Source organism: Mycteria americana, chromosome 2 (genome assembly GCF_035582795.1).
Source record: "Mycteria americana isolate JAX WOST 10 ecotype Jacksonville Zoo and Gardens chromosome 2, USCA_MyAme_1.0, whole genome shotgun sequence".
NCBI lineage: Eukaryota > Metazoa > Chordata > Aves > Ciconiiformes > Ciconiidae > Mycteria > Mycteria americana.
Genome location: NC_134366.1, coordinates 147,937,019 through 147,963,946, shown reverse-complemented (window position 1 = coordinate 147,963,946; position 26,928 = coordinate 147,937,019). Strand labels below are relative to the sequence as shown.

The window sequence follows — 26,928 nt, the reverse complement described above, 5'->3', positions numbered from 1 at the left end:
GCTGATTAAATATACCTACCTTTCAGATGTAGCCTTTTTAGGTGTTTGTCCATCTAGCTGCTTCTAATGGCCTTATTTCAGATTTATATTTGTAAAAGTGCATTGAATTGTGTCTTTGCTACGCTCTAAAGCAAGAGAGTCAGAAGGAGGAGGAACCCGTGCTTTCGTAGCTGCGTAGTTGACACGGACACTCAGGTGTCTGGCAGGCGAGGATAGGTAGAGCCTTTTATTTCTGTTGCAATGCCACATTTGTGACGATAACAACATCGATAGAGCTTGATTTCAGCTTAGACTAGAGGAAAGCCTTTGGAGAAGTGTTTTGACATCTCACGAGTGCGCTGCAGCGTGGGGATGTCTGCAGAGGACGCGAGCGGCAGAAGCACTAAGCACAGCCCGCGCAGGGCTGCCCCGGCAGCACGTTTTGGTTTAACGGGATGTCTGATGCTCTTGGATTTGCCTGGCTTGCTTCACATCTGCACTTACTATTCTTCCTTATTTTAAGCAAATCTTCAATAAAAGAGGAACATTTACAAATATTCAGCGTCTGTATAGAGGAGGCTAAACAAAGAGCAAGTGTCGGTTCCTCTTGAGCGTTGATAATAAATACTGGCTTGGTTGTATCATGTTGTCAGCTGCTGTGATGTATGTGCTACATTTTAACCACATGTTGTTTAAACATCTGTGAAGGGATGAACCCTTAATGATGCTCTGTTGACATGGTAGTAATTACTGCATTTAGTGAAATAGCATTGAGTTTATACTAATATTTTTTCAACTCTCTGAAGTACAGATAGTATTTGATACACTGAGTTACCAAATAATTGTCTTGCTGACTTCTTCAAGTAGTGCAAATGAAAAATTATATATTGTATTATATATATATATATATATAAAGTGTATATAGTCAGAAAGGGTTACGTCCATTTTTGAGAGGTCATCTTGTAACCTACAGAACTTGCAGAACTGAAGACATTAAATTGAGTAAAATAGTAGCATCTTGTGTGGGGAAAAGTGCTAAAGAGAACTTAAGAGTAAAGTTATTAAGCATCCGTTTATTTTTGTGGTGGCATTCCTAATACTAGACTAGACTAGGTAATGTATGATATATTTGTCTGATAGGCTCTTTTTTCTTTTTTTTTTCCCCCTAGAGGACCCCCAACATTGTAAACATGATTTGCTCCTTTTTGGCAGGGTTGCATGGCACACGTCAAGAAGAAATGATTGATCACAGGCTAACAGACAGAGAATGGGCAGAAGAGTGGAAACACCTTGACCATGTAAGGGCTAAATGTACTCTTATGTGTAATTGTCTGAAAGGAGCCCTTCTAAGATAGGAATTTAAAGTTTTTCTTTTAAAACAAATTGGAATCCCTAGACAAGTTTTGAAAATTGGTGATTAAATTTAGGGGCTTGATGTTCCCCATTAGGCAGCATCAGACCTTGCTGTTAAGTGCCTGTTGCAGTATCCTATTGCAGTATATGCCTATGCCTGTTGCAGTAATACTGGCAGCCAGTATTACAGGCTGCCAAAAGGGGAGTAGACTCGTCTGCAAACTCTGCATCTGGGACACATGACCCTCGCCCTTAGTACTAGTTAATTGGATTTGTTCTTTGAATTTGTTAGCGCTCATAACATTTGTAGGCATCAATTCTGGACCAGATCTCCTGGCCTCCATGGTGCCATGTGATAGTAGTGGTGGGACTACAGTCCGTTCAGTCTTTTCCTCCTCTTCTTCTCCCTTTTTCCCAGAAATCCATATCTGTACAGTTTAGGATCACCAGTTAAACAGGAAGGGATTGTCATTCTTAAGAAAACCTGTATTTGAAATAACAGGGAGAGACTCCTTCATTCTTAAAATGCAGACACTCAGCACTTTAATGTCAGTTTATGAATAAAATGTTCTTTTTTCTTTTTCTGCTCCATCTACCACTATGAATAGCTGTTAAACTGTATAATGGACATGGTGGAAAAAACAAGGCGATCTCTCACTGTACTACGGCGATGTCAAGAAGCAGACCGTGAGGAGCTTAATTACTGGATACGGCGGTACAGTGATGCGGAAGATTTAAAAAAAAGCGGTAACAGCAGCAGCAGTCATTCCAGACAGCAGAGTCCAGTGAATCCAGATCCAGTTACATTAGGTACAGTATCCTCATTAAAAATTGTTTACCGGTCCTCTTGCAGCTCAGCTAAGTGCTAGATGAAGATTGTATTTGTTCTTCTGATTCTTCTTCCGTTGGAGTGATGAAATATTGTTCTCTGCTGACTACTGAATTAACTATGACTCTTATGCCCTAATAGTCATGTTTACATGTGGAATGGCTTGGGTCTTTGGATGATGCTTGGTAATTTGCTTTCCACTCAGCAATATCTGAGAGTGGTGGGGCGGGAGGACAGGCTGTCATGTGGGGATGGCAGAGCAGTGAGATGTGCACTGACTCTCCGTCCCTTCTGTCTCCCTCCCTTGTCTGCTTGATTAAGGAGATCTGTAGGTGCTTCTGGATTGTTACCTCTATGAAACCAAGGGCTTCCACCTTCTCGAATCACAGAATTGTATAGGTTGGAAAAGACCTTTAAGATCATCAAGTCCAACTGTAAACCTAACACTACCAAGTCCACCACTACACCATGTCCCTAAGCACCTCATCCAAACGTCTTTTAAATACCTCCAGGGATGGTGACTCCACCACTTCCCTGGGCAACCTGTTCCAATGCTTGATAACCCTTTCAGTGAAGTAAAATTTCCTAATTTCCAGTCTAAACCTCCCCTGGTGCAACTTGAGGCCATTTCCTCTCGTCCTATCACTTGTTACTTGGGAGAAGAGACCAACACCCACCTTGCTACAACCTCCTTTCAGGCAGTTGTAGAGAGCAATAAGGTCTCCCCTCAGCCTCCTTTTCTCCAGGCTAAACAACCCCATTCCCTCAGCCGCTCCTCACAAGACTTGTGCTCTGAACCCTTCACCAGCTTCGTTGCTCTTCTTTGGACACGAATCAAATGCCTTAACTTGGAAGTTGTCTTTCTAAGGAAATGAAGGGAGGTATGGGCACTTCTTAGCCATACTTGGTTTCCGTATAAGAAAGAAACAACATCTGGGATGCCCGCAGCCACGCACACATGATCCTCCTAGGTCTGTGTCCACCGCTGCAGCGCACGCAGGTGTGTCCGAGCTAGCTCGGGCACTGCTCGCGGTGTTACAGGGAGCTGCTCGGAGCTCGGCTCAAGCTGCAAAGCCCCCTTACAAGGAGCAGACCAAGCAGTTAGACAGACTTTCACCCCCTGCAGACCTTCGCAGTCACGCTCGCACAATACCTCACACAACTACTCCCGGTTGACTCTGCTGTATAAAAACAAGCTTTTATTTTGTGGGCTTTCTGTAATTTATTAATATGTTGGCCTGCTTCTGCCCCATCCCCTCACTTTTATGGCAGGTGTGGTAAAGAAACACATCTTGGTGATGCTTTTTTATTGTTCTCTGTTCTTATGAAGAGAACAGCAAACTATGATTGTTTGTCTAATAGTTATCTTTAAAAAAATAAATTGTCCATATCGAATGCCTTCTACTCAAAATCGTCATAAACTGTGATCATTAGTAGAATTGCATGTGTGTATTATTTTGCAACTATATGTTATTTAAAGCTGTGTTTTCCTTTTGCCCTTAAGAATAACTTATTAAATCTAAAACTTATTTAATTGCAAATAGAAAAACAGAAAAAAAAAGTCTAATGCCCTCTCCATCTTCCTCTTGCTAAATCTCTAGAGTTCTTACTGTAATATTTAGTGCCTCTTGATAACAAACAAACCATTTTTTTGTGTGTGTCAAATGATCTGAGCCAATAGCTTTATGAATTAGATTCAGTCAGTAAAAGGAAGGGTTATGGAAATGCTGTTCCCAACTTCACTAATAAGTCTAGTCCCTAGAGGAGCCCTTCTCAGAAAGAAGGATTCAGGTAATGGCTTGTACGCATAGTGTTAAATGTAATGTAAAGAGAGACTCATAAATACAGCATCTGAAATGTCGATCACATCCGCAGCTTCAGGAAGAACACTTGTGAGGAAACCCCTAGATGAAAAGCAGTGGCACCCTTCTCTGGTAAAGCTATGATGCAAAAAGAGCCAGGCCATGGTGCTTGTAAGTACAGTTAGGAGGTAAAAAAAATGAAAGGAAACTGAGTTTTTATAATTTCCCCAAAGAAAGTGGAACTCAAAACATTCATGAAAACTTTATAGATAATAGTACAATCCAAGAAAAATAGTCATAACCACGACAGCAACAAAAGATAAAATGAAGATCAAACACTCAGATCCCTATATTATCATTTTGTTTGTGTATTTGTCAAGACGAATTCTTGGAAACAGCGAAGTCTGTCTGCTTAAAAAGACATTATACAGCACAGCCTTCGGCACTGGACACACCAGTCACCTCTGCAGTACTATGGTTACAACTGAACTGGTTGGAGGGAGTCCATTTCAATTTTAACATGTCCATTTTGGTTATTTGGCTTTAAAAACTACTTCCGAGACTCATGGACATGAAACTTGGATCGCTTCAGTGATGTAGCATCCATGTCAATCATAAATATTGATAACAAGTGCTTTTATGTCTGACATGTAAGGCAGAAAATACTTACTTCGGAGTCTATGGAAAGGTAATCCTTATATTTCCTCAAATCTGGTAGTAATCTAGTTAACAAAATGAAAACTCCTGACATTCAGAGGTACAATAAAATTGAAGCAGTGTCTGTGAGCCTTGAGGCGCCGTTCTGTTTAGGGCTTTTTATTTTAGTTTTGAAGTGAGGAGGAAGGGGTTGAAAAATTCTTCCAATATTTTAATTAAAGTGCCACAACATGGAAATATTGTTCTTTGCTGCAGGGATTCTAAATGTCAGTGATTCCTCTTTGTACTTTTTTTTTTTTTTTTAACGAGGTAATCCACCCTTTAAATCCGTCTTGTCATCTCCACTAGCAAGAGGAAAAAAAAGGGGGCCATATGGCTGCATTGCCTGTGCCTTTGTTTCTTTTTCTTTATGATTAAAATATCATCACTGAAGTGATAAGTTCTCACTATAAACATTATGCCATGGTCTTCATAGATAGCTCTCGCTGAACTGCTCTGAGCTGAAATTTAGCATAGATAGGTTGAGCCCAAAAGAAATTGAAGAAAATTCTGGTTGTCATTTTGAACCAGCAGACCTTTTTTTCTGCCAAAGATTTTTGTGCTTCTTTTAATTTGACATCCCTTTAAATCATGTTGAGCTTGACAGTTCACAGTATCTGATCAATATTTTTCTGTTGATATTTTTAATTAAGAAATCAAATGAAATATTTGATAATTCGTTTTAATGCAGTGTAATCAAATAAACGGATTAGCCAGCTGCAACAGGTTACAAGCTCTCATTATTCTCTGAGAGTGTGTTGAAGGTAAGATGGGTCCATTCTTTTCAGTCTGAATAATACATGTTTATGAAAGTCTAAAAATGACTCGGAATTTAGATATATTCACTTGATGAACTGTGATGGTCTATGAAGTGAATAATACATCATCCGATTCCTCCATTTCTGCTGAAGAATTTCAGTACTACATACTGCAGCAGGACTGCAACTTTCATCCTAATAGTGAATAATTACACATATCAGACAATGTATACTGAAATACACACAGTCGGATAAATTAAAGATGAGGGTTCTTCAGCATCGTGGGTTATAAACAAGATCTATGACCTTGTTGAGTGCAGCTGTGGCTCTAGATAAGTGGTGTAGGCACACATCAGAAGGTCTGCGGTGATGTTGATATTTTGTGTCTGTTGAATTTATCTGAATGGAAATCTTACAAAACAGAGTTTGAAATCTCCAACTGAAGAGTGCCAGTACCGGCAGGATTTGCCCCAGGAAGCCAGGATTCTCAGAAGTGTATGAATTTGTCAAAAACACATAGGTTAGCCATTTCTTAATACATTTTTAAATGTTAACCCTTTCAGAGCTAGTTTATAGTTTATCAAAGGTTGTTCACCCTCGTACTTTCAGTGTTAGCCAGGGCATTCCTGCCGATACATGTCTGTTCATGCTGCGATTATAAAATCTTTCCTTTGCCATTTGCAGATAATCAGCATCGCTGTGATATGCATGATATTCTCAACGTGAGCTAACAGGAATGCTGTGAATACCACAGTAACATTTATAACTTGTAATTCTAGAATGTAAAACCTCTGTAATCCTGGTCACTGATGATATTAAGTATTGCTCTTAATCCACTCGCTGCACGGGAGGTTTGGGCTGGATTGTGGCACACTGAATTGCATGCTGTTAGATAGGGCTACAGCTGCAGAAACATTGTGGGTTTGTATTCTCAGTATTCATTTCCGACCTCCTTGGGACTAGGGTCACTTTTATCCATCCCTTATACCACCCTTGTTACTGTTGTGCTTTGCAAAATAACTCATAGGTGGCATAAAAGAGAGAAAAAACTATTGCTGTTAGTTATTGGAAGTTTGTTCTTGGTTGAGGATGATTCAGTAATACAGTACCTGTGTGGTTTTCCTTTTCTTATTCTGTTTAAATGAGAACACAACTGTATTTTTAAGGCAATTTCACATGTGTTCAAGGAATGTTGTAATAGCAACAAAAATGTATTAGAGGGCAAAGAAGGGCAAAGATGTACATAAAAATACTTGAAACTCATGCCCCCCAACAAGATTAGCAGGGTAGTCTCATTCAGTATTACACTGCTTCAGATTTGTATCTATATATTCCATGCATTGGAGGGGCTCACTTTTGAGCCTGACTCTTACAAACAAGGCATTGAATATTTATTCCCCTGAGAAGTTTGTTGCCTGCATCCCACCAATGGTGTTACATTTATTATACGGTAGAATGAAGCAAAACTTGCATATGAAATATGAAAAGCATACAAATACATATAAAAGCATATATATTTCATATAGTTCAGGGCTGGTTATATGCAGCTTTTATTATGCTTGAGCCCTAATGTTCACTGTGGCATACAGGGTATTGTTGTTGCTGCCAGTGTTTTCATAAATACAATAAACACTAAAAGGTCCCCAAAAGATCAGCTGTTCATCTCTATTTCCTCTTATTTTGTTATTATAGGCTTTGATGTCATTGTGTAGTGGTAAAAACCTCCATTCTTTTATATTTTCAACCCATCTTCTGTTCTTTCTTTCCAAATATGAATTCGGTGTATTTGAGCACATCTTTTCCTTTTAAGTCTTTCTATTCTGTTTTCTTGGGTTTGGTCCTTATTATCATATGAGAGTTCACCTCCTTTATTTGGTCCTAACTTTTCGTCTCAGTTTTGCTTCCCAGACCCAAATTTATTTCTGCTCTTAAAACTTCACATCTCTCTCAGTACTTTCAGCACCCATTCTCCTTATCTTAAAACCATGAAAAATAAGTGGTCTACAGGATATTTCTACTTGCTGAACACCAGAAATCTGTTTGATCAATTAACTGTCAATGATTCTTATGGTTGAATGCGTTCTTGCAATAAATAGTCAGAGCCCATATGGAACATGGCACCGTATTGTGACTATAGGATTTTTTTTTAATATTTTCTTTCTTATTAAATAAAATATCCACGATAGACTAAAAATAGTACTTTTTCTATATATTTTAGAAAGCAGTGTATTATGTTGTTCTGTGCTATTCAGTGGAATGTGAGGTCTGAAACTGAGACCAACTTTTTTGTCTTTTCTTCATGTGTATTCTTATGTGCCAGTCCAGCAATGCTATTGCTGAAAAGTGTATTTCACATTAAAATAGAAAACTCTAAAAACATTTTCAATTTCAAAATTGATTTTATTTCTACTTCATACAGACTTTTCACAGGCAAGTATTGATTACTCTCATGTATATGTGCTTTTTATTTTCCTTGTTGGGCTTTTCCATATGGTTCAGTAGGAACCAGACTGATTATCAACAAGTGCTCTCAAACCATGCCTCTCTGTGTATTTCAAGTAAATTCAGTAGTGTACATCCCTTTGTTCTGCATAATAACACTCTTGCATTTTCACCATTAACAAATCTGTATTATGTCTGACATGAAAAACTTTTTCCGTTATCCTTTTCTGTATGAGCTGCCTTGTCACTTCACACATTAGGTTATTCCTAATTTTATAAAATAACATTTTAATAACATAATATTTCCTAATTTTATTAAATAACATTAGGTTATTCACACTTCACACATTAGGTTATTCCTAATTTTGTCTGATTTCATTCCATTTCTTTCCAGGCAGAATTTACTTTGACTTCTAGGTGCCGCAATCAGTCAGTTAGTATAGCGCATCCTTCCTCATTATGGCTTTTTGCAGTTGGTTTTACATTTAGTGTTTTAGGGACTCGCTTGATTGTGTTACTTTTGGTTTTAGTTTGCTAGACATCCAAGTTAAGATCTTCTGTTTTAGTTTTAGTGAGCAAGTTCTTTGATTCTTAATCTGAAGCACACCTTACCTTAAAAATAATAGTAATATAAGACTTATACTCTGGTCACATCCTGTAGTTTAGCCCCCAAAAGAAGATTGTTTTCATAGACTCATCACCACTGACTAAACAATAGTCATGTTAATAATATTTTTCTTGCTTGGAAAATATGGTTTTTATTATCTTCATAAGTGCTTCTTGTCTTTTTTTGTGCGCCATTCCAAACTATGGGAAAGTCTCTCACGAGCTCTTGATTTAATTCTTCTTGCAGAGGATCTCATTCCTCATGTAAATAATTTGTGGTTGGAATAAGAGCTTGATTGATGTTTATGTTTTGGAAATTTTAACAATTAGCTGGCAATCTGGTCATTTATGTCATTGAATTCCATTTTTGGAAAGTCATGTGTACCAAAAAATCAGCTCCACATCTCTTTATTTTTTAATACTAAGTACCACGGTAAAGGACTTAAATCAAGGTTATGATCCCCTTGCAGTGGATGGTACCTTAAATAGCAGACACGAAAACTCAACACAAAACACAAGACATGAATGGAACAAACCCCTTGTTTTGCCACATTTGGAGTCGGGTTGGGTCTTTTCCTGCAGGTATTGCAGGAGAGCAAATAAGAGTGTTTTAATTTTTCGCCTTTAGTTTTCCTGAGTTTTCAAGCAATGTTTTCTGCTGCCTCCTCTGTCCCTGGCTGAACTGGCACTCTTCCCGTAAGTCTAAAAGCCTCCAAGGGATGAGAGAAGTGTACACAGTGATATTTGTCATCTCCAGAATCATGCGAGCCAAGTGATACTGAGAATTTTCCCATTTTCAGCATCAGGTCTGAAGTCCTCTGTCCTGTCGGTTAAACCAACGTAAATAGCTAGCTGTTTTGCAGAATCTTGCACAGACACACCCATCATTTTATGCTCAAGACGTGTGGAATTCTGCCTACAAAAATCCATTTTATTTTCATCCCATACTTCAGTGGCAAACAGAAGAGCTGGGGAAATCCACCCAGCTGCCTGTCAGATGGGAAGATTCAGTCCACCCCATTGGCGTCTGCCGATTCATGTGCTAGGAACTGCATCTGGGGAACAGCGCGCAGGGACTGGGATTCCCTGCTCTCTGCGTAGCTGAAACAGCCCCCGTCATTTCCACCTTTGTTAGCTGTCTGCAAAATTAAATGTCATCTTTTAAATGTATTTCTGTAGCCTACTGTATGTAAACAGTACTGCATGGATATGTGTGGTGGTGTAAAAAACGCTTTGCAAAACCTAGTGATTCAACCTTTTTCTGAAAAATACTACTCTTTGACCAAGTTATCGAGTAATAACTTTGAGATATAAAAATGAATATATTTAGTAAAATTAATATTCAAAGAATGGCATGTGTACTTCTGTTTCAAACTCAGCCATCAAACAGGATGTTTAATTTCTAGCAACATCTCTAAAAAGATGCAAATCTTATCTACTGTCAACCCAATCTAAATCAAGTTATTTTATTTTGACAATTGAATTCTGTCACACAGGCAATAGTAATCATGGCAATGAGCTAACCTTTATGGTTTGTTTTTTTTAATTTCTCCTCTATTACTTTGAAAAATAGTGAATCGGTTTGTAAATTGTATTTGAAAAGAGCAGCTTTTCATCTGCTGAGAATCTGTATGCTAAATTTCAGGCCAAAGTGAATTTTCTTTCTGTATCGTCTGATCTTGTGTCTTTGAAGTCCGTGTGGAAGGGATCTTGCTGATTTCAGAGCTCTTAGGCTCAGGTCCAGAGGTTAAACCCTTTAAAAAAAGAGGAGGGGGGGGGAAGAGCTGTCAAAATGTGATTGAAATATATGGGTGAATTACGAGCTTCAGCTCCAGTGAGGTTGTTTGGCAGCATATGTATTTAGGGGCTTAACCTAAAGTTAAAGGTTCTGTTTTTCAAACTCGTGCGGCTACAGTTGCCAACATGGGCTCAGATATAGGAAAGCGTAGCTCTGAACATGTAGAAACACCCCTTTCTTTTTCTGTGGACAGCTTATTTGATCACTGGAGTGACATCTTGGCTTTTATCTCTGCTCGTCAGTAGCCATTCTGCTTTCACAGAGCAGAAGTGCCAAGCGCGGACTGTTGCCCGCTTTCTTCTTCCTTTTCATAAACATAATGACAAAGGATGAAGCCTGTCACTCCCTCAGTTGGTCTCGCAAAGCCAGCCTTAAAAGCGTGGAAACTGGCATATAGAGTTGCCTTGAAACACTGTAAAATAAAAATAAAGCAAACTAGTCTCAGCTTGGCTTAAGATGAGACGTTCAACATCCTAAGCATTGATCTGGTCTATGTGACATTCGTGCGCTACAGCCACGGCACCCGTTTTATTTTGCGTAAGAAAATACTTCCCGCGATTTTTTTTGCCTGAGTAAAGGGAAAAGGTATTTCTCTGAGCCTTGTTCTCGACAAGCAAGCATTGCTTACGATGCTCTTTCTTTTTCCCTCCGCACCCCCTCCTCCTGCAGAATCGCATCGGGAATTCCTTCACAGGCCTGCGTCTGGATACGTGCCAGAGGAGATCTGGAAAAAAGCTGGTAAGAACTGTTTAAAAACATCAGCTTAGTCTTCTGGCAGCTGTGTGCAGTTGTTAATGCACTGATGTGAGGAAGGAAGAAAAAAAAAGGGGGGGGGGGGCTTACTAGTAACAAGAAGAAATTGTGTTTAATAATCTTAAACTGGAACTGATCAGCACATGAAATAATCTTTATAATAGAAGCATCTGCTGCTATAGTTAGGGGGATATCAGTGCTTCTATTAAGGACCCCTATTTTCTGGAGTTATAATGGTTTCAGGCTGAAACTGGATATGCTAAAGTTTCAGTCTGTTAGCAATTTAAAAAAAAAAGTTTGTGGGTTTTGGTTTGGTTTTTTTGGTTTTTTTTTTTTTTTTTTTTTAAGCGTAAAGGTTCTTACCTAGTTAAGGTCAGAATTCCCAACAGAGGGGAAAAAACCTAAGTGTACCTGTTAAAGAAAAACCTCCAGCTATGCAATGTACCTAACCATTCTTAATTTTAAAAAGATTTTGTGCCTGTCAGCCCCCAGTGAAGTCTGTGCTCATAAACTTGCAAAGTTTTCAATGAAGTAAGCAGGATTGCATCTCCGCAGCTGCTCGGGGTGGTTGCACGGGCATTGACAGCGTCTTCCCTGAGCTTGAAAAGCACCATGGGCAGATGTTGTGGTTGTACAGAGCTTTCTTCAACACTTTAAAACTCTGCCTGAGCGCAGGAGTTTCCTGGCGAGGATCCTATTGTGGTGCTGGAGCTAAACCTTTGCTCTCGCGACATCGATACGGGAGTTTCCTTGTTTTCAGAGGGGCCAGGAGGTAGCTCTTGAGCTCCAGCGACGTAGCTGAGCTTCTGTATATATACTCATACACCCCCCACCCCCCCTTTTGAACACCTGTATAACCATGAAGTCTACTGCAGCTGTCTGAACAGGAGTTAATGATTAAATGGCAAATATGCAGCAGTTTTGATGCTTTCTGATCAAATCTCCTGTAACTGCTTGCTGCTTCTTGGTGTATTTTAAACCAGATACAGAACATATGTCTGCTGGCATATTTTTGCATCAGACAAGAAGTTGTGTTGTTTGTGTGATGTGGGTTTATCATGTAAAGCCTGCATTTGTCAATATGTAAATTAATATTTTTGGAACGGCTGTGGTTTATGTGAAAAATAACAAAATAATCTACAACTTTTTCTTTTGTCCAAGGAAAGTGTAGCCTGTGTAACTCAATGCTCTTGTGTACCCAAAACTATTTTTATAGTTTATTTTGCCATATTTATGTTAACATCTTAAATGAAAAATAAGAAAAAAACATGCAGTCCTAGGAAATCTCAGTAAGAGGAGCATTGTTCAGTTGAATTTCAGGAACTTTATGCTTCTCGCAAAATCTAGGTTTTGATGTTGTTTGGCATATCAGGTCATTTATGACTCCTAGATGCAGTACAATAGAAGAAAAAAGTTTCTTCATAAACTAGCAATACAAGACAAAAAGTTTCTTCATAAGCTAGCGATACAAGTTAATTGAAGCTTTTGGCCTGAGTTATAAAATTGTGCATTCACATTGCATATATCTGCAAATGGTAGTGTATAGGAGCTGTGACATGTCATCTTGTGAACATATATGTCATCAGATCCTTTGAAACAAAGTTTTGCCTTTGGTCCCATTTCTAGTCTCTTATTTTCATGCTGATGTGGGATTAAATCAGCTTCCCTGCATTAACTGACCGTGCCTGTGAATTGGAGAATAAAAAAAAGTCTGATTCTCTACAGGATGCACACCTGGATCTGTTACTAAGAGTTGTAAAACATCAGAAAGCATACTGCTTTTCATAAATCATGGGCCTTCATTTTCAGGAGGGTGCACTGAAGTTGGAGATCTCCACAATTTTGTAATCCGTTCAAGGCAGTAAAGGTGCAATTCAGCTCTGTAAGAATAGGTCGCTAGTACCATTTGAGATGCTCCATAGTTTCTTGGCTGGGCTGCAAATGCCAGTCAAGAAGGCTGCAAATCTCTCACAAGTCATTTCTGCTGGCTCAGTGTGGATATCTCGGGATCTCAAATGTCCGAAAAGACCAATGTGTAGACAGCTGAATCAAGTATAAAAGTCTGATTGGGACGCTGAATCCATTGAACTGACAGAATTTGGCATAAAAATGGTTAATAAGCAACCTCAAAATCCTGTGAAAAAGGGATTCACTTTAAACTTTTGGAGATTGATAGACTCCAGCGCAATTCTTTAAATATACCAAGTTAAGCACGTGCTTTTGTGATTGTTGGAGCAAGCACGTAGAAAGCAGCACCTTGTGAATTAAAGCCATGTGAACCCAATTCAGTTTCATACATCAGTGGAAAGTCATCAGTCTCCTGATTCATCTCATTGAATTACGGCTATGTAGATGAAGAGTCCAAGCCAAGTTCTTGGTGTCCCTCAGTAGTCAAGAGAGAGGCAGGCATGTGAAGAGGATCAGTCAGATCATAGGTTGGATGACTTGCTCTCTGGAAATACCTATTTCTCTTTATTCAATACTGAGGGGACCCCAGGCCCACCGTGGGCTGCTGCATTAGCTTCTTTCTGTGTCACGAGGAAACTGTCTCCCAGCTGTCTCCTATCACACAGCAAGGCCTACTGTTCATGGCCGTTCTGGACTGGAGTTACCAGTTACTCCAGTTACTTACTGGAGTTAAGCTCTGGAGTTACCAAACAGGTGTGGAATGACCATACTTTGTCATACAAGGACAGTAAAGATCCTGCACATTCTCCAGGGCAGTCCTGAGAAAGGGATTGTGCATTTTGGGGTATGAAACCTCAACAACTCATGTCACCAGCTCCCAACGACCTTCTTTGCCAGGGTCAGCCTGAGAGTGAGGTGATGCAAAATGTCGTGGTGGCACAGGACTGCACCCTTGCCCACCACCTTTCCTTTTCCATCACGGGAAGCGCGTGTGCCCGCCATGTGAGGGAGGTGACCAGGAGCTGGCTGGGGAATCACCATGTTGGGTTATACACAGGAGTGAATGGTGAGTTGAGTACCGCTCCTGAGCCAGCTCCAAGGACCCCTGATCACGCTGAGTATCACCTCTTCCACGCAGGCTGCTGGCTCCCTGCAGCTTCTCTCATGAGTTAGCGGTACTCAAAGAGAAGGATTCAATTGCATTCTTAAAAACACAGAGTGAATTTATGCCAAGAATGCTTAGCGTTAGTGGGAAAATGGAGAATGCAGATACATGCGTCTTAGATATTTGGTTTTAAAAATTTCCTGGTTTATGTTTTCTGATACTGGAATCTAATCACTTTTCCTTTCTCTGGAAAAGCAGAGAAAGGAAGAATGCTGGTATCGTTCTTGGTCTTCATAGCTCAGCATTGTCAAGGCAAATAAAATCTCCTTCACTGTCACCCATAACTTTTCCTGCACAGATATTACAGCTTTTATTGCTATCTGAAACTATGAAGCCTGCATTCTATGTCTATAAAATATCTCTAGGTGCTGGAAACGTTTATTTTAAGCAGATGTGCAGAAAATCAGCAGAAAATCAGATAGGAAATCTTGTCTAGTTTATCTGGGTGTTCATGAGTTCATAATGTATTGAAATTATGGTGGTGCGTTGTGACCAAAAAACCCAACATATTTTAACTACTTGTTTTTACACTTAGTATAGCACAACACAAGTTCTGTTGTCAAAGTTAATGGAAATACTAAAGTCCAATCCATAGTTTATGCCAGTTAAAAAGTATCAGTCAGGCATATGGCCTCGTAAGCACTTTTAGCATCTTCACACTCTCAGAAGCTTTGCAAAAAAACTTACGCAGTATAGAAGTTAGAATATAAAGTTCAATTCCTATATTTGGACTGAAAAGAAGTAGATTATGTAGGATGAAAAACTATAAAATTAGAAGTCTCTGTAAGGTGTTGGGAGTATTGTGCTTCTGTTTAGTATAATAGTTTAAACTGGCATTTCTAACCACTGCAAACACCTCAACGTAAGGCTAAATTTATATGAGGTAATGAAAGCGCATCATGCCATACAAAGATAATTTCTATTCGTAGCAAATATCAGCAAGAATACAGATTTTCTCAAAGAAATCCACTTTGTTAATAACAGCAGTTCATAGACACAAATGTCTGTATTTAAGTTGCCTCATTTTTATGAAAATGGTAATAAAATTGCATCTGTACGTTTGCCTGTGTATATTTCTTTTCTCACGATCAGTGAATGTTTGCAGTTGGTAATAAATATTCAAGCACCTTGCAAATGTCCTACCAATTCCCTTTGCTGATCCGTGTGTGCCTGTGGGACTAGAATAGGAATGCATAATTTAAATATAAATTGCCTGATTTGCATATACAATTAGTCTAGCGGCAGCTTTGATCGTAAGCAAAAATTATTGTCCTGTATTGCCACTTAGATAGAATTTTAATTCACCTTGAATATTCAAAGTAAATTAAGCCTTGGCTGTATGGTTGAAGGGTATGATTTTTTCCTCTCCTGAGGCTTTCCCCTAAACAACATTTATGGTAGGGTAATATATAGGGGCATATTTTCAGCCTCATAAAAATAAAGGCATAAGTTTTATTTCTAAATTCCCCTCCCTCGAAAACTTCAGTTGAAACATCTCTCGCAGACATGCACAGACGTAACACACGCACACACACACAGAGCATAATAGAACTCTTCTTTCATTTTCATTAATTCGATTTTAGTCAGTACATGGCTTAAAGTTAAGTCTTTATTGTAATTTGCTTAATAACTGAAAATGGAGACTTCATGTAGTCCTTATTTTTTTTTTAAATAACAAGTGCAGAGCTGTGAGACATAAAAACTCAAGAGAGTTATTGACATAGTGCCTGTATGTAACAGTTAGGTCTGTGTGCATGTGCGTCCACGCAAATACACGGGCTAAATACATGGACTAAAACTCAAACCCGTAACACAGTTGTAATACTTAGATTTTAATCTACAGTAAAAGATTTTTTTATTAGAAATCTATGTTTTTAATTAAACAGAACATTTAATTAAGGTGGTTTTTAAGTGGATGAAACAATTAAGTGCAAACACTTGAATGAAACATGTCATAATTAGTTTTAATAGAGTGTTAATTGGTACTAGGTTTGCCAAGTTAATAATTACTGCTTATTAAATTTTCAATTAATCATTGTCATTTTGCTTTGAATAAAGATGAAAATTAGATAAACTAATTCAGGGGGAGGATGGTTTCCTTGTTAATTAGAGCAGTTAATTAAAAAAAAAAAAAATTGCTTGTTTTAGTTGTCAATTAAAAGACTGTTCATTAGTAAAATCTTTGCACTCTTCCTGCATCAAAACTCAAATAACCAATTTGTGACAATCCGTGTTTTCCGGAATAAAAGATACGACGCTAGTCTGTACCGAAGGAAGGGGCTCACGCTGGCTTAGTTCTTTCACGAGCAGCGTGAAGGTTGGAGCGGAGCGGAGCGGCGTGCCCCTGCACAGCCTTAATTGCGCACTGCAGCCTTGCTGGCGGTCGTCTGCCAGAAGTCGAGTCTTCACGGTGTCAACGTGGGTTCGAAGGAGAGATCAAGAGGTCAAATGAATGTTCATAAACAAATTTTAATTTTGGCTCATAAAATTAGATGTCCAGGAAAAGGTATTGGATGAATGATTTAAAGATTTTAAATAAACTCTTGGGGGTTTTTTAACTTCATGTATTTTTTTCATTAACATATGGGACAAAAATTGTTAATGACTATAAATCTTGTCTTAATTTCCAGAGCTTAAAGATACATTTTTGAAAAAGTCTGTAACGTTATGTCTTAAATAATAATTTTTGCCAAAGATATTTATAAATCTGGTGTGCTGCAAACCCAATTATCCAAGTAAAATGTTGAAAAAGATTACAAAAATAACGCACCGGAGATCTGAAATGTCTGTACTTAAAGAAGTACTGACTGTGAATCAAAATAGCAAGAATCATCACAAGTGTTAGAGGCTTGTGAGAGCTGTCGGTGATGGGGAAGTAAAGAAACACCGGAGTGGTCCTGAAGAGTCTTGAGGAACCAGGTTCCTCTGTGTACTTCTCAAAATGAAGACTCTCAATACGATAGAGTCTCCGCTGCATTTCACGCATCAGTCCTACGTAGCCCTGTGCCCCCCGTCCTGTGCTGATGAGGTTTTCTTCCCTCCTTTGTAGAGGAAGCTGTCAATGAAGTAAAGCGTCAGGCGATGGCCGAGTTGCAGAAGGCAGTGTCGGAGGCAGAGCGGAAAGCTCACGACATGATCACTTCAGAGAGAGCTAAGATGGAGCGCACGGTCGCTGAAGCCAAGCGCCAGGCTGCAGAGGATGCACTAGCTGTTATCAATCAGCAGGAGGATTCGAGCGAGGTAAGGTCTCTGCTGGGCAGGCATCGCCTCTGGCTGCAAACCGGCGGCGTGTCTGGGCTGGCGCAGGCTGTTTGCGTGACGTCGGAGTTCAGTGCCCGCTATTAACTGTTTGCACAGTTGCTTTGGACGCGTATTTCAGGCGCGTGCTGAGCTCCAAATTTTCTTGGCTACGTTGTAATCTGAGCCCAAAATAGCTAGTGAACTTGAGCTGCGTTCTCACCTTTTAACTGCTGTTCAGGGTTACGTATAATGGACGCATTTCTGTTCTAATTTAGCTTTTCAGTAGCTTTATTTTAAAGCTCTTCAAACTACCATATTGAATAGATAACAAGTTCGGTGGGAAATATTTCAGACTGAAATCTAATTTAAACAAAGAAACAGTTACTTAAGAGATTGTAGAGCAAGGCAGCTAAAAGCTTGTCTGGGGAAAGTGTTGGATGTAGAAGTGATTAGCAAAAGATGATGGCTCCTGTAGGACAGAACATGAATGTAGATTTGCAAGTGTTGCCTTATTTTGAATGTTTTGGCTGCAGGGAATATTCGAGAGTTGAGGAGTGGGCAAACACCATTTGGAAGGAGGAAAAATAGACTGAACGAGTAACAAAGAGTAAAACAAGAATAAGTATGTTAAACCTTGATTTGCTTTCAGACCTGAGAGTGGAAGCCTTGAATTGCTGCGGTATAGGACATCCAGCAGCACGGCTAGCTGGAAGCTGGGAGTGAAAGAACAGCCTGTGTTTGACCAGTGCTGCAGCAGTCTAGATAGCAATTCAGTTTTACGTCATTACCAAAAAACATCATCCTAAGTCAAAATTGCCCTTAAAAACAGACATGACAAAGAAATGACGTCAGTTGAAAGTTATTTGTATATAATCTTCATCTCAAGGCCACTGAAATGAAAGAACGTTACTTTGGTGTAGTATTTAGTGTTCTTGTACTGAGATCATGGCTGTAGTAAAACCACCTTTTAGTATAAATTCTAAATGGCAGGGAGTTGGCAAAAAGTAGATAGCGGTACCTGTTGTGTGGGGACATACATTGGTGTACACTAGTGTCAAAGCACTTTTCATGGGCTGGATGGGCAGCGCTGTAGAAGAGTCACTTAAGTTGAAAGCTGCAGATGAGCTGGCTGCAGCATGCCGAGAAAACTGGCAAAAGTCACGAGCAGATAAGTCAGTGGCATGCTGCAGTATGCATCCATAATTTGAGGGAGCGTAAGATTTTAATTCATACCAGGCTTCTCTGGAGATGAAAGACCATTGTGGGATCACTGAATGCCCAGAGTTTCTCCTTAATGTGTAGCAGATGAATAACAAGGAGACAAAAGGAATTGATTTTCAGCATCTGAAAGTTTCTCAGGAAGAAAAGGACTAGGGGAAGTGTATGTACCCTTTAAGTACTAACTGTTCCATTGTAGATTAAATGAGACATAAATTCAATTTATTGGCATTTTGTATCTGAGATACTCAAGGACATTTTTCCTGCACTGTGTTCATAGAAAGGGCATTTGTCTGACTTAGCATCATTAAAAGAGCTGTCATTTTGTGTGTGTATATATAAAAGATACTCCTATTGTTAAAACCAAAATTCCAAAGGTAAATGCCTTTGGAGGAAACTGCAAATTAAAGCTGTTTAGTGAACTGCTATAGTGTAGACAGGACAGAAGAGGTACTTATATGTCAATACGTACAGCCCATTCTTCCACAAGCAAGTGTGCATCCAAAGGAACGCATAGAGCGTGTGTGTGCTGTAATTGACTCCTGAGCAGTCATAGCTGTTATACAGCTCTGGAAAAGGCTGTATAACAACAGACATCTTTACTTCTTCTCCAGCAGATTGCTTACAAGGTTGTTCACTTCTTGGAAACAAGACTTTAAAAAAAGGCAAATAATTCTTTTAATTGCACTGTAATAAAATGTGGCTCATAGGGTTACAGATGTTCTCCGGGCTGTGCATCCTCAGGGAGGATACAAGCCTCCTGCACCTAGAAATGAAGTCTAGTGTCCTGGTCCTGCAGCTTTCACCCCTGTGGTCATGAGTGGCACATCAGGGTGGCTGTTTTGAGGTGAAAAATACAGGTTTTAGTAAACCTGCATAGAGAACTCAAGTTTGCTCAGTTTGTGTTTACAGGTGCTTGGTTAATTCTGAAGGGAGATGATAGTGGTACTTATTTGAGAGTTAGATGTGTCTATTCAGTTTTTATAATTATTTCTTCTTTGGCTTCTAATTATGCCAAACGCCAAACACTTAGGGCAATGCTGCTCACGATTACCTGTTAACTCAGACTGTTTTTTTTTTTTTTTTTGATAACTCCTGTAAAAATGGACCAGCCTTCTCCTTCATTTTTGAGGACAGGAGATCAGTTTGCCAATGTTCAAAAATGGTTTCTTTGGAAATGAGACCTTGTGTTTATTGGGGTTGAGGAATAAAACTTCACGTTTGCTTTGGTGTTCATTATTTCTCGATATATATATGTGAATGCCCCTCCTCATATGTCTCAGTTGTAAGTCTCCATAAACTTCTCTTTGTTTACAACTTTCAGCAGTACGCTTCCAGCAACGCAGATTCCTGCGTACTAAAGGCACTGGAGTAATATTTCCAGGGCTAGAATATTTCCAGTTCCAAATACAAGGACACTGAAGGAGCAGCTTCTGCAGTCTTACAGATTTAGAGGAAGGCTGAACATCACTCCTCATTTCTTATCCTTGGCGGGACATTATGCCAAGGCCTGCAAGAGAGCTCAGTATAGGCTGCTATATAATGCACTTCCTGACAGAGAATATTTCTCCCACGGGTGTCATTTGTTCTTTTGGCTGTGGAAACTATGAATGGAAATGGGAATTTGGCACCAGATTTCTACTGTATCAGATATAATTTTCGTCTGATACGACCACTGCCTGTCTATTGGCAAGGTTTCTCCCTTACAGCTCTTCATTCGTTATTCAGCAAAATGCAACCTGGACCTAGCTGAGGCTTCTTGAACCTGCTCTGGTGTGAGAACTTTGTGGCATGATTTTTATTACAGTCTTCTCCAGAGCTCAAAGTGATAACTAGTACTAAGACTGGAGATTTTTGTAATTATTATAATTTTAAGATAATATGTAGTCTCCTCGTCCGAGACCTTTCAGAGGTCTCACAAAGAGAAGTAGATTGCGTTTTGAATTTTTTTGATGTTGTTGTTCTCTTTGTCTTGTGTTTTCTTCTTGTTGTTGTTGATGATGCGTGTCCAGAGAAGGGCAACGAAGCTGGTGAAGGGTCTGGAGCAGAAGTCTTATGAGGAGCAGCTGAGGGAGCTGGGACTGTTTAGCCTGGAGAAAAGGAGGCTGAGGGGAGACCTTCTGGCTCTCTACAACTGCCTGAAAGGAGGTTGTAGCGAGGTGGGGGTCGGTCTCTTCTCCCAGGTAACAAGTGATAGGGCAAGAGGAAATGGTCTCAAGTTGCGCCAGGGGAGGTTTAGACTGGATATTAGGAAATTTTTCTTCACGGAAAGGGTTATCAAGCATTGGAACAGGCTGCCCAGGGAAGTGGTTGAGTCGCTATTCCTGGAGGTATTTAAAGGACGTTTGGATGAGGTGCTTAGGGACATGGTGTAGTGGTGGTCTTGGTAGTGTTATGTTTATGGTTGGACTTGATGATCTTAAAGGTCTTTTCCAACCTGTGTGATTCTGTGATTCTTGGGGTTTTTTGGTTTTTTTTTTTTTTTTTTTTGTGTTTTGTATGGGGTTTTTTGTGTATTGTTTTGCTTTGGTTTTAACCCAGAAAAAGTAGCATCCCTGACTGCAAGACTGTGTGCAAGAAAACAGTGAAGCTGGACACATTGAACTGACTGGAGCAAAATAAAGGGGGCTTAGGACAGTGAGAGGACTAATAGGGGTGGTGTGATATTTGGAAGCATCCTGAGTTTTTAGAAGTGGTCTGCAATATTCTGAGAATCACCATATTACATAGTATAGTTTTAATTTCTGACCCTGACCTGGTCCCTTGTTGAACTATTATTCTTTGCTTAAGTTTGAATTGTTCAGTATGATTTAATTCACAGTGCCACTGCTTTGGTGTCTGTACATGCACTTTCTAAAGATTTCCATTATTTCACGGCATAAGGCCTTGCGACTGACCAGGACATGTTCAGTATTTTCTGTTATTATAATGAGAGATTGGTTGAAGACCAGCAACTAGAGCACACTGCTGTTGGAAAGCAAAAGGACAGGAGAAGGTCTACCTGTCAGCATGGCTGTTCCTGAACCACAAATTATTTCTTTACCAGTTCCTTACAGTTGCTTGACAAAAGATGACCCATTCATCAGTAGTTGACTTGGCTAAGCACAGAAACATGTGTGAGCAGCCTACTCTTTAATGACTGCCATGCTTGCTTTGGCTGCAATGTACTGTTGTGCAAATCAATTTTAATAGTAAGGGTGAACAGCTTAGCAAAGAGACTGGCTGCCCAGATTGTAGGGGGGGAAAAAATCATCAAAACATCTGTCTTTCTGCTCTGGTATAAAATGCCACTGAAAAATCTGACACTCAGTGTTCTTCCTCACTTTTGAGTAGGGTGGGGGCTGGGGATGGGAAAGGAGCACAAATGTTTCGGTTCTCTCTACTGAAAGCAGATGCTGACATCTGCTCAGATAAAACAAGTATGTAACTGGTCCAACACTGCTTTTAAGAGATGTGTAATGTTAGGGCTTGTTTATATTGCAGCAGTTTATGTTGTATGTGAATATCACACTTACCTGACATTTTGAAGGCAGCTGGGTTCAATCTCTGCTGACCAATCCATTGAGACCAGGACTGTGCCAGCAAACCTTACTCTGAGCATCAGACACTGTGATTCAGGCAAGCCTAGTTTTTGGGCTGGTATTAAATTTAATGCATATGTCAGCTAATGTTTAATTTTTTTGGCTGGGCATCTCTTAGAAAGTAACACATCATCCCCTGCAGTGGTGGGTGGTACAGAGGTGCCAGAGCCATGTGTTCTGCGCAGGACCAGTCCAGATGTGATGTGAACATTGGCACTGCCCCGAACTCCATTGGCACTGCCCCGTGGCTAGCCAGCTTGCACGTCTCTTCCGTATGCTTCTCTGCACTTCTGTTTTCAGGATTTAGCTTCTCTCATGCTGACTTGTATGAACACAGATGTACTTCACGCAATAAACAGTGGCTTGGGCAAGCCCGGAGCATTCAGTGATAGGGGTAACTTTGCTAGAAGCATGTAAAGGTTTGAATATCTTTGTATGGAGCATTGCATTTTGATGCAGCGTGGGAATTTCCAAAGTACCAATGTGTTTCCCTTTCTAATGGGTGTTGGATAGAATTTTCATAAACAACTTCGCTGTTTTTTTGCACTGGTGTTCAGTGGCTCATACAGTCCTCATTTACGCCACTGTGGTTTCAGTAATTTCTAGATGTTCTTTTTCTTGTGGTTAGCAGTGATAGAGTTTTGAATGCCATGGGAATTGCAGAACCAGGAAAAACCTGTGTTCTTCATACCCAGCCATGCTTCCTTTCCTGGTAAACTGGGGAAATCCAGAATTTGTCAAAGATGACAGAGCAGTGTTTGACACTGTATTACGGCGTTTCAGAGTTCATAATCTCTTTGACATGTCACAGTCCATTTGGGTTTTTTTTTCTTCTTTAAGCCAGCTCTACACAGAGTCTCAGCTGGAGGTGTCAGAGGAAAGCAAATACTCAATTGTGGTTAAATATTTCAAAGATGAAAGCAACAGGATAGGCAAAATTATTGACAAGTATGTGTCCTGGTACTGGAGACCACAGCAATGGAGACTATTTGTTTTTAAGGATTTTCATGATGGCAAACAGAAGTTTCTGAGTTCTGTTGTTTGAAGATGGAAGCTTAAGTGCATGAGAATTAAGAGTCTGACCTAAGATACGGCTGTGACCTAAGACTGATGTTCCTTGTCAGTTGAAAGAGGAGGATGAAATATGATCGGTGGCATAGATTCGGAGCGAGATTCCCATCTGGTGTAATTTAGCCCAATTTCATTGAATTAATCCATTTTCAAGGTAGTGAAGTTAAATTGAATTATCTAGTCTGAGAATCTGGCCTTTTGTATAACCTCACTGTTTCACAGGAAAATCAATGCAGAGTTAAACTGTAATCCAGTCCTCCTCGTAGTTTTAGCTACATCTGGAACTCTATAAAGCATGAGCTGGAAGTGCAGTGTACTAGGTCACTACCTAAAGGCAGAGAAGATAGACCAGGAGAGGCTTTGAGAGATCTGCTACTCCCTTTCCCAATGCATGATTGACTCTAGCTGTATCGTTCCTGTAAGATACCTTCTTTTCCTGTGCTTTAGTGATGGAGATTCTCCAGTGCCTCTAGGCAAATTTTGCCTGTCCTTAAAAAAAAGATGCCTTATAGCATCTCTTTTCCAGTTTTTCTTGCAGATGTGTGATCCCCTTATTTCTCCTGTTCATCTGTGTAGACATGGTCATTGCCTGTTTCACTGCAGTAGCTTCCAAGAAGTTTGGCTGCTACTGTCCCCTCCAGCTACCGTCTCTCCTTAGGTTTAACAGTCTCAGTTCGTTCAGTCTCTTCTCATAGCTTGTGTTTGTCTGACCTCAGATTATTCTGGCTGCCTTTCTCTGGGTTCTTTCCAAGTCTTATTTATCTTATTTCATTTGCTGTATTTGAAGTGCATCATCCTAGCCTGGACAGTACTCCAGGCTGAGCCTTGCCAGTGGTAGGAGATGCAGAGTCTTAACTCAGGTGTAAAGCAGTCCATAGTCCTGCTCGTATGCCCTCGTATGATGATTGACACCTTGTCATCCACATGACATTTTGGTCCCCTGTTATCCGAGATGCTGTCTACACAGTTCAGCTAGGGTGCTCCAAAACAGAGCTGGTACCTGCTGGAGTTTCCCAGGAGGGAAGATACCTTGACCGTGCTCAATCCGATAGTGAGCTCAAGCTCTGTCCGTGATATCTGGATCAACTGGAAATACGTGAGCAGGGGTGCACAAACACAGCCCAGGCCATTAGCTGGCATCTCAAGCCTGGCTTTTCTTTGGTAGAATCTGGGCTCTGGAGCTCATCAGCCAGCAATGTGAACAGAAATCATCTGTTGCCAAAGCTTGCGGTGGCTGAGCCTGATCCTTGCTGCTGTTTTTCACTACCCACACATGGGAAGGAGCAATGAATGGCCACAGTGGTGAGGACTGTGTAGGACAGGGAGTCCTGCACGTCAAGTCCAGCTACTATCGCAGTGCAAGCTCCCCGTGGCGTGTGTGCTTGTGTATGCTAATTTGCACTATCGTAATTTTTAAATACAATAAGTTGTTGCATAAATGTGAGCTGTAAAATTTATTTTGAAATTCTTGTATTTTATGTGCTTTTATTCCCACAATTACACTAAAGCTGTAATGACCTGTTAAATTAGAAATAATAAGTCCAATGGACAAAATCACATACCAGACAATGTAGGACACATTAAGTAATCATGTACGGAGCCAGCTTTGAGCTTTGTCACTTCATTAAAATCTTGCGCTTATGTATCACTTTTCATGTTCTGTACAGGCTGATAGTTAATTGATGACTATTTTAATAAGAAAGTTGAACCAATACTGTTAAAATTAAATTACTGTTTTCTGACGTCGATACAGATCTTGTGATAAGATACTGAAATATCATCTGGTGGCTCTGGTCACGTCTGGGAGACAGTTTTGTCTGTGCAGATAGGCCTTCCCCAAAAGGGAAAGCAAAATGAAGACTCCCCAGAAGTTGGCCTATGTTAACTAAATAGATAATTGAATAGAAAAGTTTGACATCCTCGTAATAATTCCAGCACAATTAAAGCACGCACTGCAATGTTGCAATTGGAACTGCACAAGGGAAGGATACCTGCACCTGGGCAGGTGCTGGTTGACTTCAGCATTATTCCATGTGGGGAAAAGTGTCTTTTCAGAAAAGTCTGCATGGTGAGCTTTGTACATGTGTATTTGTTTTCAGATGAGGGGATAAAGGCAAATATGGGCTAAACCCAGGGCTGGCAATTTAGTTGGAAACGATAGCTAGGAGGTCAGCAGGCATGGCAGTAGGTGGAAATTCTGTGCAAGCATGGTTGGAGCAGAATTACACCATGTTTACCAATCACAGTGCAAGCATCAAGCTGGCAAAATGAAATTTTCACAAGTACGATGCGACTGTTGAGAACTATTAGTATAGAAAAAGAAGGAGAATCTAGGTATATCACAATTTGTTCTCTTTCTGGTCAGTAGGATGAGGCATTGTATCTCTTTGAAATGCTAAAACAAACTTGCCAAGTCATTTTGGTGTATGTGTAAATATGCCTGTGGGGGCACGTGTTCATGTACAGTGTTCTAAATTACTTATAGTTATTTTTCATTGTGGAGATAAAAGGTCTTTTAAAGAAAAAGTATTCAGGAATAGTACAGCTGTCCATTTCCAAAGGTGGTTTTACCTCTCCAGCACTGGACAGAGTTTGAGCGAAACGAACCTGAAGCAATGAATACTGAATCAAAACCAGGTGATGCCAGACAAGGAGTCTGAATTCCCGACATTTAACTACCAGAAACATCTGTTTCTGTGTGTTGGTAATTCCACCTTTTTTTAAAAGTGTTTTTAAAGATGGGAACAATTTTATGAATTAAAAAAAAAAAAAAAGTCCCCAACACATGTATCTGTAATTACCTGGTTTAGTCTGTGTGTTTAATCAGTATGAATTGAGAATGCCATGTATGTTTGATTTAAATCTCAAAGAGCAATTGAGCACTGGACAGTTACTCTTCCCCCATCTGTTAGTATGTGCCTATGCCAAAAAAACCCAAAACCACCCAACCAAAAAAAAAAAACCCAAAAAAAAAACCCCCAAACAACCAACACCCAGCAAAAAGGGGGAGGATGGAACTCTAACACAGATGTTTTCTAAAGAAGCCACTTGACTCCGATTAAATGTCTAATTTCCTTAAAATATTGTTTTGGATTTAGATCTTTGTTTGATTCTGAAATTGGGAATTTTTTTTTTTAATGTAGTTGAGGAATATCACTTAAAGATTGGCCATGCTCCAGCATCCAGCTGGCATAGCTATAGAGTGTGTGAAAGTGAATAGCATACATATTCTGCGGTGGCTTCCCCATCCTGCCAAAGATTTAGGCTCCAGCTTAACTATTCACTGCCAGAAGTGCCACTGAGTCAAATGGCATTACTCAGACGATTAAAATCGAGGTTTTCCTGGGGTAACAAGTCTTACCGATGTATTAGGTCTTTTTCTCCCTCTCTTTTCTTGCATTAGTCCCTCCCCACTTTTAGAGAAGCACTTTTTTAATGTGTATGTTTCATTATTTGTTTTGATAATCTGGCAGAGGAGCTAGCTGAAGTTTACTGAAACTTTCTATTAGTCATCATGCTCCTGGTGACTGGATGTGAGGGAGTACGTGGAGTTTGCATTGCTGGTACTAGCAGGTAGCTGCTTTTGTTCTTGCCCAGTTTCTGAGGGCCAGCGTCCCCCTGGTGACTGGAGCTGCTGTGGAACGGGTTCAGCCACCCAAGGTACCACCTACTGATGCCTTGACCATCATTAGGCAGAATGTTGACTAGCAATTCCCTGCCAGCTGTTTT

The 26,928-nt window shown here is 39.9% G+C and overlaps 1 protein-coding gene across 5 annotated transcripts in view; it reads left to right on the top strand.

Moving 5' to 3' along the window:
* RUNX1T1 (RUNX1 partner transcriptional co-repressor 1) overlaps nt 1-26,928 on the top strand; it is a 117,503-nt gene that overhangs the window by 86,398 nt on the left and 4,177 nt on the right. For all 5 annotated transcript variants that reach the window (XM_075494923.1, XM_075494918.1, XM_075494921.1 and 2 more), the window contains 4 exons: nt 1,192-1,277; nt 1,941-2,142; nt 10,933-11,001; nt 17,139-17,329. In XM_075494923.1, coding sequence (XP_075351038.1) covers nt 1,192-1,277; nt 1,941-2,142; nt 10,933-11,001; nt 17,139-17,329 — 548 coding nt within the window. The remainder of the gene's footprint in view (nt 1-1,191; nt 1,278-1,940; nt 2,143-10,932; nt 11,002-17,138; nt 17,330-26,928) is intronic.